Source organism: Sparus aurata, chromosome 21 (assembly GCF_900880675.1).
Source record: "Sparus aurata chromosome 21, fSpaAur1.1, whole genome shotgun sequence".
Taxonomy (NCBI): domain Eukaryota; kingdom Metazoa; phylum Chordata; class Actinopteri; order Spariformes; family Sparidae; genus Sparus; species Sparus aurata.
Window position 1 is genome coordinate 15,633,961 of NC_044207.1, and position 13,666 is coordinate 15,647,626.

Genomic DNA, 13,666 nt, shown 5'->3' on the forward strand with positions numbered 1-13,666 from the left:
GCTGTGGATTCAGGCAGGCAACAGGGAGGTGTTTTTTTGACAGAGGGTGATGATGAGTGCTCCGAGAAAAGAGAGGTGCAATATCATGTTCACTGAAGTAAACAAAACACTGATCCTCGATGCATTGTCTCTAAATGTTCTAGAAAAAGTAGCTCAAGGATTTTAGATAAACATATTTATTAAATTTGCATGATATATAGAGTTTTGTTTTAAAAATATAGGCTGCATGACTTCTGTAGGCCATATCAAATTATAACCTTTGCTCAACATTTATTCTTTGACTTGGATTTCATATGTTATCATCAAATTGTGTTCTTGCCATTTTATATGTATCTGATTTTGGTTTTGACAAAGAACATGTTTTAATACAGACAAAACTCATACAATTTGGATTTAATCATTGCTTTCATAAGAAGCACTTTGTAGCATTATTTTTGAAAGTGTCAAATAAAATGATCATTATGTCAGTTATCATCAATTTTCATTTATATTTGCTGGTTTTATGATTTGGAATATGTGTCCCTTTAAACGCTGGTAAACATGCAACGTGAACTCTCATTCATGTTACATAACACTGCTCAGAAGAAATGTCCAAATGGCTGTTGGCATCATTTGTTTTGGAGCTCACATTTCGATCTGGGATCGATTCACCAGCGCCGCGACTGACTGACGCAGCATCACGTATCTTTCACGTAGCGTCAGACCCTCTTAATCGAGCATAAGCGCTTGTGTTGATGTCGGCTGCTGCTGGCCCGTCTATTTGCTAACTCACCGGGACCAAACTTCAAGCCTCAAAGATGTTTTTGTCTGCTGCTGTTCGCTCTGCAGTGTCGCAGACGGTAAAGCTGTGCTATTCGTCATGGTTCTGGGTATTAGTTCAAACGCACTTTTGGATAATTTGGAGAGAAGATGCTATGACTTTTTACAAGGGCAAGCAGTGGAGGCCGCTAAGCTAGTCAGCTAACTAACGTTGGGTAACATTAGCATGCTAGCTGTATTAGCTTCTGCTGTCAAACGTTTACAAGGTGATCGTCGGACAACATTTGCCTTGCCAAGGGAATGTATTCTGCACATGAATGATTTCTTAATAAAAACGATATTTATGATACAATTAATAGGACAGTAACTATCACTGTCATTAAAAATAGAATAGCTGCGAGTTCTGCTCGGAACACGTAACTGTTAGCTGTGTGTCTGTGTGTTAAGCAGATGTTGTAGTTGTATGGAAAATCGCTGGTATTTGAATAACTGCGATATTGAATAAGACTCGGAAGTGTTTTTTGCACTCTATGTTGATTTATTCGAGGGAGTAGGAGATTGACTTTGATGGACAATTACAAGATCACACTAGTAAAGGTGATTGACAAACCGGCCAACGTGTCTTATGAGAATGAAATCAATACATCAAGGATCTGTATCTTACTACTACTGATCTACGACCTGTATTTCTATCCATGATTTGTGCTAATGTTATGAAAACCGACCTACATTGCACAATACTAATTAGGGATATTGTGTAACATTAAGGCCTTAAGATATTAGCTCTGCCTTTAGACAATAACAACATCAACAGTTTTTCTTTTTCTGTTCAATCAGTCAGAATCAGCAATACTGGATTGAGTATTTGTATTTATATTTCCTAAAAGAAATTTAGGATATGTGCATAGTAATGCAGTATGTAATAGCAGAGAGTGATTAACAGTATATATAGCCTAAATCCTGCATAAACGTTTCCATTCATCAGTTCATTCAGAAAGCTTCTTGTTTTACGGAAGACATACCCACCAAAGGTCTTTCTTGTTGGAAGTTTGATTATCACCTCACAGACTACCAGGCTGTTAATCTGTCTGTATTTGCAGGCCAGGCAGGTCAGGAATCTGCATCGGTCTGCTGCGTGCGCTGGAGCCGGTGGCATCTTTGTGGTGAGTTACATTTTCTTTGCCAAAGCTAACAGATGTGCAGATGAAATGTTTTATTGTAAGAACTGATTATCACATTGTCTGCTTTCTTCAGCCCATCGGTGAGATAAATGGTGAAGTTCATGGGTTCATGGGTTCAGTATATTAGGGGGTTTTAAGTTCTGTCAGATTTTATTCTAGCTCTTAAATCAGGGACTACTTGCACATGGGAAAGCAGTGAATGCACTGAGCTACGAGATATGACAGAGATCATCATTTAAGTACCTCTGAAATAGAGTATCAGATTTTTGTGTGTGTGTGATGCTCAAAACATTCTGAATACTATGAAAAATATTGTCTTGATTTGTATTAATATTAATTATCCTCCTCACTGACCTCTATGCCCTTGTATCAGTGTGTTTAGCCATGCCTTAATAGAGACGATGCACACCATAATGTACTCAAAAAGCGCACCAACACTTTTTCCAGTTAGTCAATTTTTTCTTTAATTTTGGTGACCTGACAGTGTGGGATACATTATACGTTGGTGACACATTTTATTAGTAAACTGAAAATAAATTGTCTTCCAGCTCATGCATTTTAAATGAGTCATGAAACCAGATGTGTTGCTGAATCTCACAAAACAAGACTAAACAACATGAATAAATCAAAAGCTTCTTTTCCTGCTCTCCTTTCCACATTTGGGAGATTGGGTATTTGACTGTATAATACAATGCAATACATCTGTTTTACTCAAGTGTTTACACACAATACCAATATATAAACACATCTTTCACGACAGCAAACTCGGCTGAGTTGAGTTTTACAAACTGCATTCACCTGTTATTTACATGGGGTAATTATTTTTATGGGTTTCAAATTAATTTGCCATTTAAACCTATTTGTAAAGTGACTCAGCAATGTTTGTGCTTCCATTTTCGCTGAATTAATCCCAAAGGCATCTGTTTTCCGAAAGCTCTAATTTTATCCCGGGAGCAGCCTTTAGAGCCTATTAGAGCTGTGCTTTGCAACATAAACATCACAGGTGATATTTTTATGTAATGGAAACATGCCATGGTTTCACTGTCCCTTGATAGTAAAGATGTTTTTGGTCTGTGACTGGGGAAAATTCAGTTTAGTCGCATTGTCTTTGAACCACTCCTCTTCGATCAGGAATGTTGTTTTTGTGATCATTAACTTCAAACACCATTATGTTTAACGTTTTTCTTTTTTTCTTAATTGCATAAAGGGTATTTGCTGCTCACAAGGGGGCAGTATGTGCAGAAGCAGAAATAATTGTTGTCTGTGCTGAGTCTTCTCTGTGGTCTGATAGCAGCACCTGTTTTCCCCTCTGGCAATACATGATAGGTTATTCATATTTTATCAGATACTATTAGACACGGTCTACTGTATAAGCCTGTTACTCACGTGACAGCGGTAGTTGTTGAGTAATATTCATCCTTAATAGCACTTAACATCGATAGCTGCTGAGCTGGATTTGATATAAAGTGGCTGATAAATGCTATTTGAAGATTAATAAGGATAATTATGCCTTTGGTGTAAATCATGTTAACTCTCCTTTAACACTGTGTTTTTTCCTGTTTTAGCACAGGGATACTCCTGACAACAATGCTGATACTCCGTTTGAGTTCACCGAGGAGAACAAAAAGGTAAGGTTGAGATGTACTGTAGTTCCTGCACAGACACTTTTAATCCTGTCTGATTTGGCCATGAATTGCACATTTATCTTGTTTGTCAATTGTCAATTTAAAAAAACAAAACAAAACAAAAAACAGTTCAGCCCTTGTAGAGCTGGTGTTGGTGAGCTCCCAGAGCGTCAGCTGTCAAAATAGCTAGACTTTTTGCCATTTTCACCTTTTAGAAACTTTGTCTGTGCCAAGAAGACAGATATGTTGGTGCTGGTGACAAACTATACATTAAATGTGCAAGACAATGTAGCCGATTGAGCGGTTTCACACAAAACTAAACTGTATTTTACTATCTAGATGACAAATTTGCAAAATCTATCAGATATATTAAACTGACAAACATCATGTTATTCATGGCACAATTCAAATTGGATAAAAATTGTATTTGTGTCATGGTCAAGGAATCGGACTTCCCCTCTCTGTTTTGGGGGAAGATGTTTTTTTTATTATTTGAAGCCAGTGCCAATATGAGATATTTTCACAGCTGTACTGGCCAGTTGCAATGTATCTGTTTACTAATTATTGCATTCCAATTCAATCCGGCTTCAGTTTCCTTTGCTTTAGTCAAGAATGTGTTCTTTTTAAAAAAAATACTTTTAAAAGCCAAAACATCATTTGTTATACGGGAATTTACCACAGTAACTGGATTGTGAGCATCTGTCATCGTCATCAATTTAGATTATTTTACTACATTTAACCTTAAATTACTTTTTTAAAGCTGAAAAATATTATTTTTACATATTAATATAGATATTTATCAACATATTTGATAATTGTGAATATCTATATAATAGAGTATTTTAGTAAAACTTAGGAATGTAATTTATTCACATTAAATGAAAGAAGATGTGCATTGCTGGATGGAAAAGATTGCAAGGTCAGCACAGAGCGACAGCATCTTTTGCAGACAGTTTTATGCTGCACCTGGTTGCTTTTGAGACATCCAAACCACTTGATACGTGTTGTTGTGTTCCCTCTATTCTCAACGATGTCCTGAGCTTTCGTGCACCTCGGCTCCACTCACTTTTCTATCTTGTTTTTTCACATCCACTTTATTCATGGTAGCTCAAACAAACCATTGCCGTAGAAAATAGGCAAACACTTTAATGTAAAAGCCCAAAACTGCAGACTAACGATACCATATTTCTTCTGTGTGACAGGTTGATCTATACACATTTAGTATGTATTTATGTCCCAAGTTTTATAACAATCCCTTATCATTATTATTTTATCACCCAACCCTGAATACTTCTTTTATATATCTGTGCTGCTAATGCTTCTGTGTGAACTTCCTGTGATATTTTAAATTTGTCTTTTTTAGCAACTCCGCATCCATAGTTTCATGACCATTTTCTTTCCCCCCCTATAGAGGATTGAGGCCATCATTTCAATGTACCCTGTTGGACACAAGCAGGCAGCCACCATCCCAGTGTTGGATGTAGCCCAGAGGCAACACGGATGGCTCCCCATCTCCGCCATGAACAAGGCACAGTTAACATTTTATAGCTGTGTGATGCACATTTGATTTTTGTAATCCTCAGATACACCAGTACTATGACGTATGTGTCATGTAAGCGAACTTCACTGAATGTTTGTAATTGTTTTCATTTAGGTCGCCGAGGTGCTGGAAGTGGCTCCGATGCGAGTGTATGAAGTAGCGACATTCTACACGATGTTCCTGCGTCAGCCCGTGGGAAAATACTTCATTCAGATCTGCACAACAACACCCTGCATGCTGTGCAACTCAGACAGCATCCTGGAGGCCATCCAAAACAAACTGGGTATGAGAGCCATTTTCCATTTTATGGAGGGACACCAATGAAGGGATGAAAACGCAGATGGAAACAAGCCTTTTTTTTTTTTATTGTGTATAGTTGGAATAAACAGAAATTGGGAACAAACATGTAAATATACAGTTGTCTCTGCAATTCAAACAACAGTGAGCTGTAGCAGCAAACATGAGGACATACAAGGGTGAAATCAAGCCAGATGACTTCAGTCTGTGTGGCATTTAATAGAGCACTTTTCTACTTCTTAAATTTGTGTTATAACTTACATTGAGCTGTGTAATGTCAGGTAATACTTCTTGAGTTAATAACACTTGTACATGTCAGTTACATCGTCTGTAGCTCATCGGAGGAGATTACCTTAATATTAAGCCTGTCTTAATTTGTTTATCCACAGGTATCAAGGTTGGAGAGACTACTCCAGACAAGATGTTCACGCTAATAGAGGTGGAATGCCTGGGTGCCTGCGTGAATGCTCCAATGGTCCAGATCAATGACAACTATTATGTGAGTGCTTGACAAGTCTGTGGAGACGGCTTCCTTATTGAACGTTATAACTAAATTAACGAAATTAGGTTAAAACCTGAAATTAGTTTTGCAAAGAATGTCTCCGGAGAATACATCTCTCAGACCATTTCAAGAGTTCTAGAATTTCTTTTGCAGGTGTGGTAACGTCTACACTTGCAAGGCTCAAAACAAATAAAAGGGGAGAAACTGAAACCATGACAGAGAAACAACCAATCTAAAGTTAATAATAACAATAATAGTAATGATATGGCTGGAATAATAATCTTGTCTCATCCATGACCTCAGAAAAAGATCAACTTTATGACCCAGATATATGAAAACGTTGCCTTTTGGATTTGTGCTTTAACATTTTCTGTAACTAATTCTGCACGAGTTGCCATGGGGAATTTAGTTATTGCAAGCTGAGCACAAGCGAATGACCTAATTAAAGTAAATACGACTGAGAGCAGAGATATTTTCAGTAACACCTGAAATTGCTGAGATGTCATCATTGGAGGAAAGAAGGTGCAATGTGTTAACACCAAGACAGGTTATACTGAGTTTAACATTTTAACTGCGTAACTAACAGTTGGAAATTATTGCAGTTTTTAGCTATGGGAGTAATTCAGTCATCAAATTACACACATTTATTTTTATTCAAGATTGTCTGTAAACAAACACATGCATTATGCTGTTTATGGTTTTTAAGCCTGGAAAGCAGATGCAATATAAATGTCTGATTTAGTCTTACTGCACTTTAAATTGCAAAAAAAATAGTTTGGTTTGCCTGGGTCAAAACCAGACTAAAAGTCATTCACTTATTAGTCTGTTTTTACCTCATTAACCTTAAAGTTATTTCATGAGGTGGATTTGAATTGACAGTGTCATTATCTATGGTAGCACATTGTTAACATTTAGTTGCTAATACAGGATAATACAAGGCAACATACTGACCATTATTATCAGATTCAACTTTGGAAGCAAAAAGAATCACAGGGCACAAATATTCTGCATGACCTTTTATTCCTAATATTTATTTATTAATTTATATCGTTTTATAATTTTTTTCCCATTATTTTGTAAAAACCTGCCTTCGTGTATTTTATTTAGAATTAGTTATCATCATCATCATAAGATCCTTTTGTAATATACAAAAAGTAGTATTTAAAGTATTGCCTCTTAATTTCCCAGTCTCTCTTTAGGATTTAATTTAATGGGATGAGAAGGTGCTCATACAGGCTGAAGGATCTTAATAATTCAGATCACGAGCAATGAGAAACACTGCTGTATTCTATTTGTGATAAATTATCCTCCTTTTGTCTGGTTTCCAGGAGGACCTCACACCTAAGGACATTGACGAAATTATTGATGAACTTAAAGCAGGCAGAGTCCCACCACCTGGGCCCAGGTACATACAAAATACCATCACGATATAGTCAGTTTTATGGCGGATAAGTGAAATGTATTTGTAGAATTTACTGATATAAAAATTATAATTTCCTTTTTCTACAGGGGTGGGCGCTTTTCATGTGAGCCTGCAGGTGGATTGACTTCTTTGACAGAGCCTCCTAAAGGACCAGGCTTCGGTGTAAGAGCGGACCTGTAGATGTTTTTCGAAGCAATTTGTCCCTGAAGCTGATATTAAGTTTAACTCAAACATATTATGTAAATAAACTGTTCATGTACCTATGATATAAGTGTCAGTGTGTCAATTACTGGATTGCAGCAAAGGGAATGCTACAGATTATATATTTATAAATTTGACTTTGACGACAGCACACTCCACCAAGGTATAGACCTGACAATAGATATTTTTTGAAGTCATTATGTTTCTTCTATTTTCCATATTCGATTTATTGCAGTTATGTCACGTTTAAAAATTCTCTAAACCTAATATTCTGTAACACATAGTATCGGACAAAAACACTTTTATTGTTAAGGATCAACAAGTATTACCACATGATGCTCTGGTGTAAAACAAAAAGGAACCTATGTCATAGTTGTCATAGTAGTTGACTAAGAAACATTCAACATATCCATACAAGTGCATTTTGAGACTTTTGCATTTATCACATACAGTTGTGGCACATAAAATGTTTGCATACAGGTCCACCATCCAAAACAGAAATCATTCAATACAACTTGGAAGACATATCTAATTACAGATTTCTATTCACAAATGTCAAATTAAGTCATTTTATCACATTAGATCAGACTTTAATGATCCCTCAAAATGGAAATTCACTTGTTACCGCAGCTCAGGAGTCAGAAGCAGTGGGAAAAAAAAGGGGGGCTGAATGATAGATACAAATGAAAAGAGACATAAAATAGAACCCTAACTCTTTTTGTATTTTGTAAAAAAAAAGTGTTCCCCAAAAATAATGCACCACATTTAATTTGATTTTTATTTCATATACATGCACATGCAAACATGCACCCATATCCCAATATCCCTAACTGATTTTGAGAAATGTATATAAAGATATAACTAAAATGTATATTATTGCATAGAGACTTGCACTGTGCAGGATACAAACCAGAATTGGACAGGATAAATTGCACAGTATAGAGCATAATCCTAATTTCAAATATCCAAGAAGAAATGTATCAGTCAATGAATAATTCGAATTTTATAATTAAAATGACCTTTAGTCAAAACTTAACTTGAGATTACTGGTATTTGTGTTTCAACAAAAAGAAATCTACATTTAAACTGCCAACTAATATATGTATGTCATTAATTAGAGACTACAACTTAATGGCAACTTATGTTTTACTAATCAGAATTTGATTTGGCATCTTTGTTTAGCACTTTGCCAAGTCATAATGTCATTCTGGCGCCACAGATTTATACATTTTGACTTGCACTACTCAAAATTAGTTATGGATATTTAAGGGTTTCATTTGATTGTATTTCAGAATTTTTAGTTTGTTTTGGTCCCCACAATTACTATACACATTTTTATTTGACTTTTATTGCATATCCATGCACATACGCATCCATATCCAAATATCCCTTACTAATGTTGAGTAGTGTTAATTATGGATAAGAGACTACCATGTTATGTTAACTTAACTTCTACTCATCAGAAATTGATGAGGTATCTTTAATTAGCGAGTCATTTGGGCCTCAGAGATTTATAGCTTTTTTGACCAATACATGACTTGCAGATATCTTGAAGCTATTAAATGAAAAACCCTCTTGACTTCAACAAACAGCCCCCCTCCTACGACTGCCCCTGTCACTTCCATCACGCCTCGCTGGCGTTGTCGTGTCTAGCCGGTGCCCCTCCCCCACCCCGGGTTTCTCTAGCGACTTTCAAGCCTGCTCCGCAACGTACAATATTATGCATCATGACGCATGCGCGCAACATACACCATGATGCAAATGTCACTGCGCAACCGATTCAAAGCTGGCCTACACAATGAATTGGCGGGCTGATGGGGTGTATTAAAAACACGAGTTTTTCAATGCAATCATGGCTAGGTTGTGCAGCCCTGCTCACAAGAACGAGAGGAGCCGCCATTCCACTGATAACCTCAGCCGTGATCTTCGAGAAAATTCCCACTGACCGCAACACAGCAGCGGAAAAGATGACGTCAAGTGCCCACAACTGTCGTCCCTATCCATTCCTTTCAGTCCAAATTCACACGATTATAGCCAGCGACAGAGGCTATAAACGCCACAAAATGACATAATGTGAAACCACAGACAGCCCTCTAAACATTAAAGGTGCGGATTTACTCACAGAATCGCTCAAATGAGAGTTAAATCGTTTGACACGTACCCCTCTCAGTCTATCCAGCAGACGGACGCCTTATAAGCTCTATGGGGGCTCAGGCGGTCACGTGTCTCCTCTCGACCAATGAGAACGACGCTTGCGTGTTTTGCTGGGCTTTTCACCGAGAGGACGGGCGACGAACGGCTGGGATGTTTTCAAACCCAGCGATGAACGTCACACAGCCGTAGGCTACGGTTAACGTCCAATATTTAGGAAATAACTGTTTATATTGCGCAATATTCATATATAGCTGGAGCTGAATGAGTCGATGGGAGCCTGTAACCCAGTGTAAAGGTAAGCGCAAAATGAGGTTTGTTGTTTCACTGCCGCGGATCATAAGGGCTGGAAATCCTAGTTAACGTTAGCCATCTGGCTAAGTTCTGCTACGAGCAGGCTAATGTTGAGCTAACGTGAAGTAAACTGCGTGCGAAAATGGAATGTTATGTGTCTGCGTGGGCTCGGTATAGTTGCGTGCCACGTGCGTTACACACATTGACTACTTTCTCTTCTCAAACTGGAATTTCACTCGTTTCTGCTTTTGGTAACTCGCTGGCTTTGATGCGTGAGCACAGAATAGGAAAATGTCGGGGCGAGACGGAGAGAGCTGGGTTAGCCCCAGTCAGCCAACCAGCGAGGCTGTGTAGGGCTGGAGACGAGCTTGCTAGCTAGCTAGATTAAGCGCTGGGGAGGGGGAACGTTGTGAGGGCAGCGAAGGGGCTGCAGTGGGCTTTTGTCTCGGGCTGTGCTCTGCTCTCGTGTTGAGTATTGCCTTTTATAACATGAAACACAAACGTGAATATTCCTAATGTTGGCCAGCGGAGTCGCATTACACAACATGCTCGTGGGACGCATCTCAGGGCATATCGTTAATTATAAATTAGCTCGTTATGTTTACCAAGGATAGCCAAGCTGAACATTTTAGCGCTCAACAACATACTGCTGCCTGTGCCTTGAATGCAACCACGAGCGACAATGCCGTGAGGTGGGTGGTGTTGTCTGCAATGAGCTCGCCAACACCTCCTTTTAATTTACACCCAGTTTAGTTACAGGCAGATTAGCTATAAAATTAAGCGTATAATATTGTTCTGATTTGCCAATTCATATAAGGAACTAGCATAGCTTGAATAACCAGGAGCTTGCGCCTCCCAGCCAATGGCTGTGACATCTTGGGGGTGTGTTGCTCGATACAAAAGCAGCCTGTTTTTAGATGGCAGTCAGTGCAACGTACGCTCTGAACCAACAAAACGCCAACCTTAGATTTAAAATATCCAAAGTTAAAGCGCTATTTGGTAGAAACAGAATTTATACACACCCTTAAGAAACCACCCTTAAATCACAAGCAGTAACAAATCGTGGTAAAATTGCCAGTATTTTTAAAGCTATTTCAGCGTGTGTATATACACATAATGAACTGGCAGGCGAAATAATTATTTTTCAACAGACTTGTAATATATATGACAAAGATATGAAAACATTAACAATATAGAAAGGAAAACAATACAAGTATTGTAAACACAACAGCACTTGTCATAGTCAGGAAATGTAAAGGAAGTGATTTCTTTTATTTAAAAAAAAATATATATATATATATTTGTGTGATCTCAAAATTTTGTGTTTTTCTTTACCTTACCTTTCTTTTGCTTTTCTGTACCTATGATCACAAAATAATTACGCTTATGGTAATGATACATCGGAGAACGCAATTACTGAGTGAGTGTTTTGTGAACTCAGTCATATCACGAGAAAAGAACTTGTTATGCTGACATCTAAAATAGGACCCTACATTAGAATCTGTGTAAAACATTCGGATACCTCCAAAAGAACAATGTGATAATTGACAATCATCAAATCTTACCAATATTTTGCCATCTGCTTTTGAATTCACGCTGTAAGGCTATTGCATGGTAGCATCAGTCTGTTTTTTTTTTTTTTTTTCGTCCAGTTAGTCATTACATATTCTTGCACAGATATACAGAAGCTTTCGTTTTCAAAAGCTGTAAGGAAGGGCTTTCAAACAGTACCATGGAAATCTGAGAGTATTGCAGGTTTTCACTTAACTAAAACTAAAATCTACACTTAGTCACTTCAGTCATTATTGCACCTTAAAACAGAGAGAAGGAAATCATTGTTGAAACTGTGATAATGTACTGGGAGTTGAACTTCCCATGCCACACAATATTTTAACATTAATAAGCTAAAGGACAGGATTTACTGTAACATGTAACAATGTTTTATACCCCTTTTCTACTGGTCAAAGATCCCATTTTAACCCATTAAGATCAGCCTTTTTTGTACAATGAGAATGTCTAACTCTGCATTTACATCCGGGTCAACTGATCCTGCAGCAGACACAGGTTTTTATCAACTTGGCTCGGCTCTGATGTAAACTACAATGAGATTACTATTACTTTGTGAACACCCACATCTCTCATGTCTGGGCCACCAGTATTAAATTATTGGTAGGAGGAGACTAGCCTACTAGGCTATCCTAGCATAAAGACTGGCACCAGGGTGAACAGCTAACCTAGCTCCATCCAAACCAGCACCTCTGTAATGCCCTCTAATTAACACCTTATTCATTGTCTGTTGAATCCAAAGTCTAGCAAAACTGTAAAAACAACAATAATCTGTTTTAGAGGAAGAGGTAGGAGGCGGTTAGCTCACAGATGTTTTATTACTGGACACAGTGTTGCAGGTGGAGCCCCGTTCATTCCTATGAATGCTGCTCAGTGGTCTGAAGCCAAGAAAGCTCAACTTCTTGGCTATGAAAATGCCTGGATCGCCGACCTAGCCAGCTAACTTTCGGTGTAGCACCTGGCTGACTTGAAAGGCGGTGATATAATCTTGCGCATCTTTAGACTTTCCAAATGTAATTGGACCTGATGGCTCAAATTATGATGGCGAAAGGAGTAATTTTGCATGGGGTTGTGATGCTTAAAATTATTTATACACCTTTTTACAGGCGCTTCTTTCACAATGGGTCTGTTGTCGTTTTCTCTTCTGTTACTGTTTCCGGTCTATTTGTGACATGTAAAGTGACGTCAGTGACGTCAGTGACGTACAACGTAACGCTTCAGATAAAAAGATGGGCTTCCTTGCCTGTGGGAAGTGGGAATGGGGTCAATAGGCGATTTGTAGGGAAGTGACCCGTGTTTTTTAAAAAAACACGAAGAACCGCTGATTTTGGTAGATGAGCAGTATTAGTTCCTTTTTATCTAGGAAATACAATAAACCAAAAATGTTGCAAGTCATAGCCCTGGCATTGTAGACTCCATCAGCTGTTTTCATGTAAAAATATCTTCTTCTTCTTCTTCTTCTTCTTCACAAATTCAGCGTTTTTGCTAATATCTCAATGCTCATCAAGTGGTCCAAAACAAATATCACATGAGAATGTGTAAAGATGCAGAAGGTATACTTTGCATCTGAGGATGCATCAGTTTGTGATCTGGCTGATAATGAAGGTGAAGTCCCACAATTCAAAAGGTTGTAGTGTGAGATGTGGGGCCCTATAAAATCAGTTTTATTTTTTCCCAAATTCCGTTTTTTCCATTTAAATTTGGGGAATCCAGTTTTTTCTTTTACCTTTTTACTCCTATTTTACTACTAAAACAGTGTTTCTTTAATGTAAATGCCAAGATGTACACAAATTAAATAGAAATAACCTTAAATTTATTGAGGGTTTAATTTTGGTTTCATTGAATAAAAACATATGGTCAGCTCTCAGGCAGATCCAGTAAATGTTTGCATACCAAAATGGTTCTGAAAATTTAAGTTGTAAATATTAAAAAAATTAGCAAAGATGACCAACGAAATGAGAAATTATACTGTGAATTATACAGTGAAAACACCAACCCTCCCCCTGTCCTCTGAGCTCCCAGCCCAGGCAGAGTCAGCTCGGAGGGCTGTGGCTAACGGGGCTAGCTAGCTAACAGCAGCTACTGTTAGCAGCAGTTAACAGTCACTCTGGTGATATGCCGATAATA

The 13,666-nt window shown here is 37.9% G+C and overlaps 2 protein-coding genes across 2 annotated transcripts in view; both read left to right on the forward strand.

Moving 5' to 3' along the window:
- Nucleotides 1-686: 686 nt before the first annotated feature.
- Nucleotides 687-7,593, forward strand: ndufv2 (NADH:ubiquinone oxidoreductase core subunit V2). Its single transcript, XM_030403028.1, has 8 exons — nt 687-839; nt 1,860-1,922; nt 3,506-3,568; nt 4,977-5,093; nt 5,220-5,388; nt 5,792-5,901; nt 7,233-7,309; nt 7,414-7,593. Exons 1-8 carry the CDS (start codon nt 798-800, stop codon nt 7,505-7,507), a joined length of 735 nt encoding a protein of 244 aa, XP_030258888.1. The 5' UTR covers nt 687-797; the 3' UTR covers nt 7,508-7,593.
- A 2,182-nt stretch (nt 7,594-9,775) lies between these two features.
- Nucleotides 9,776-13,666, forward strand: part of ankrd12 (ankyrin repeat domain 12) — a 39,929-nt gene continuing 36,038 nt past the window's right edge. Inside the window, 1 exon segment of the mRNA XM_030403025.1 lies at nt 9,776-9,977. The gene's annotated coding sequence lies outside the window, so the exon portion shown is untranslated.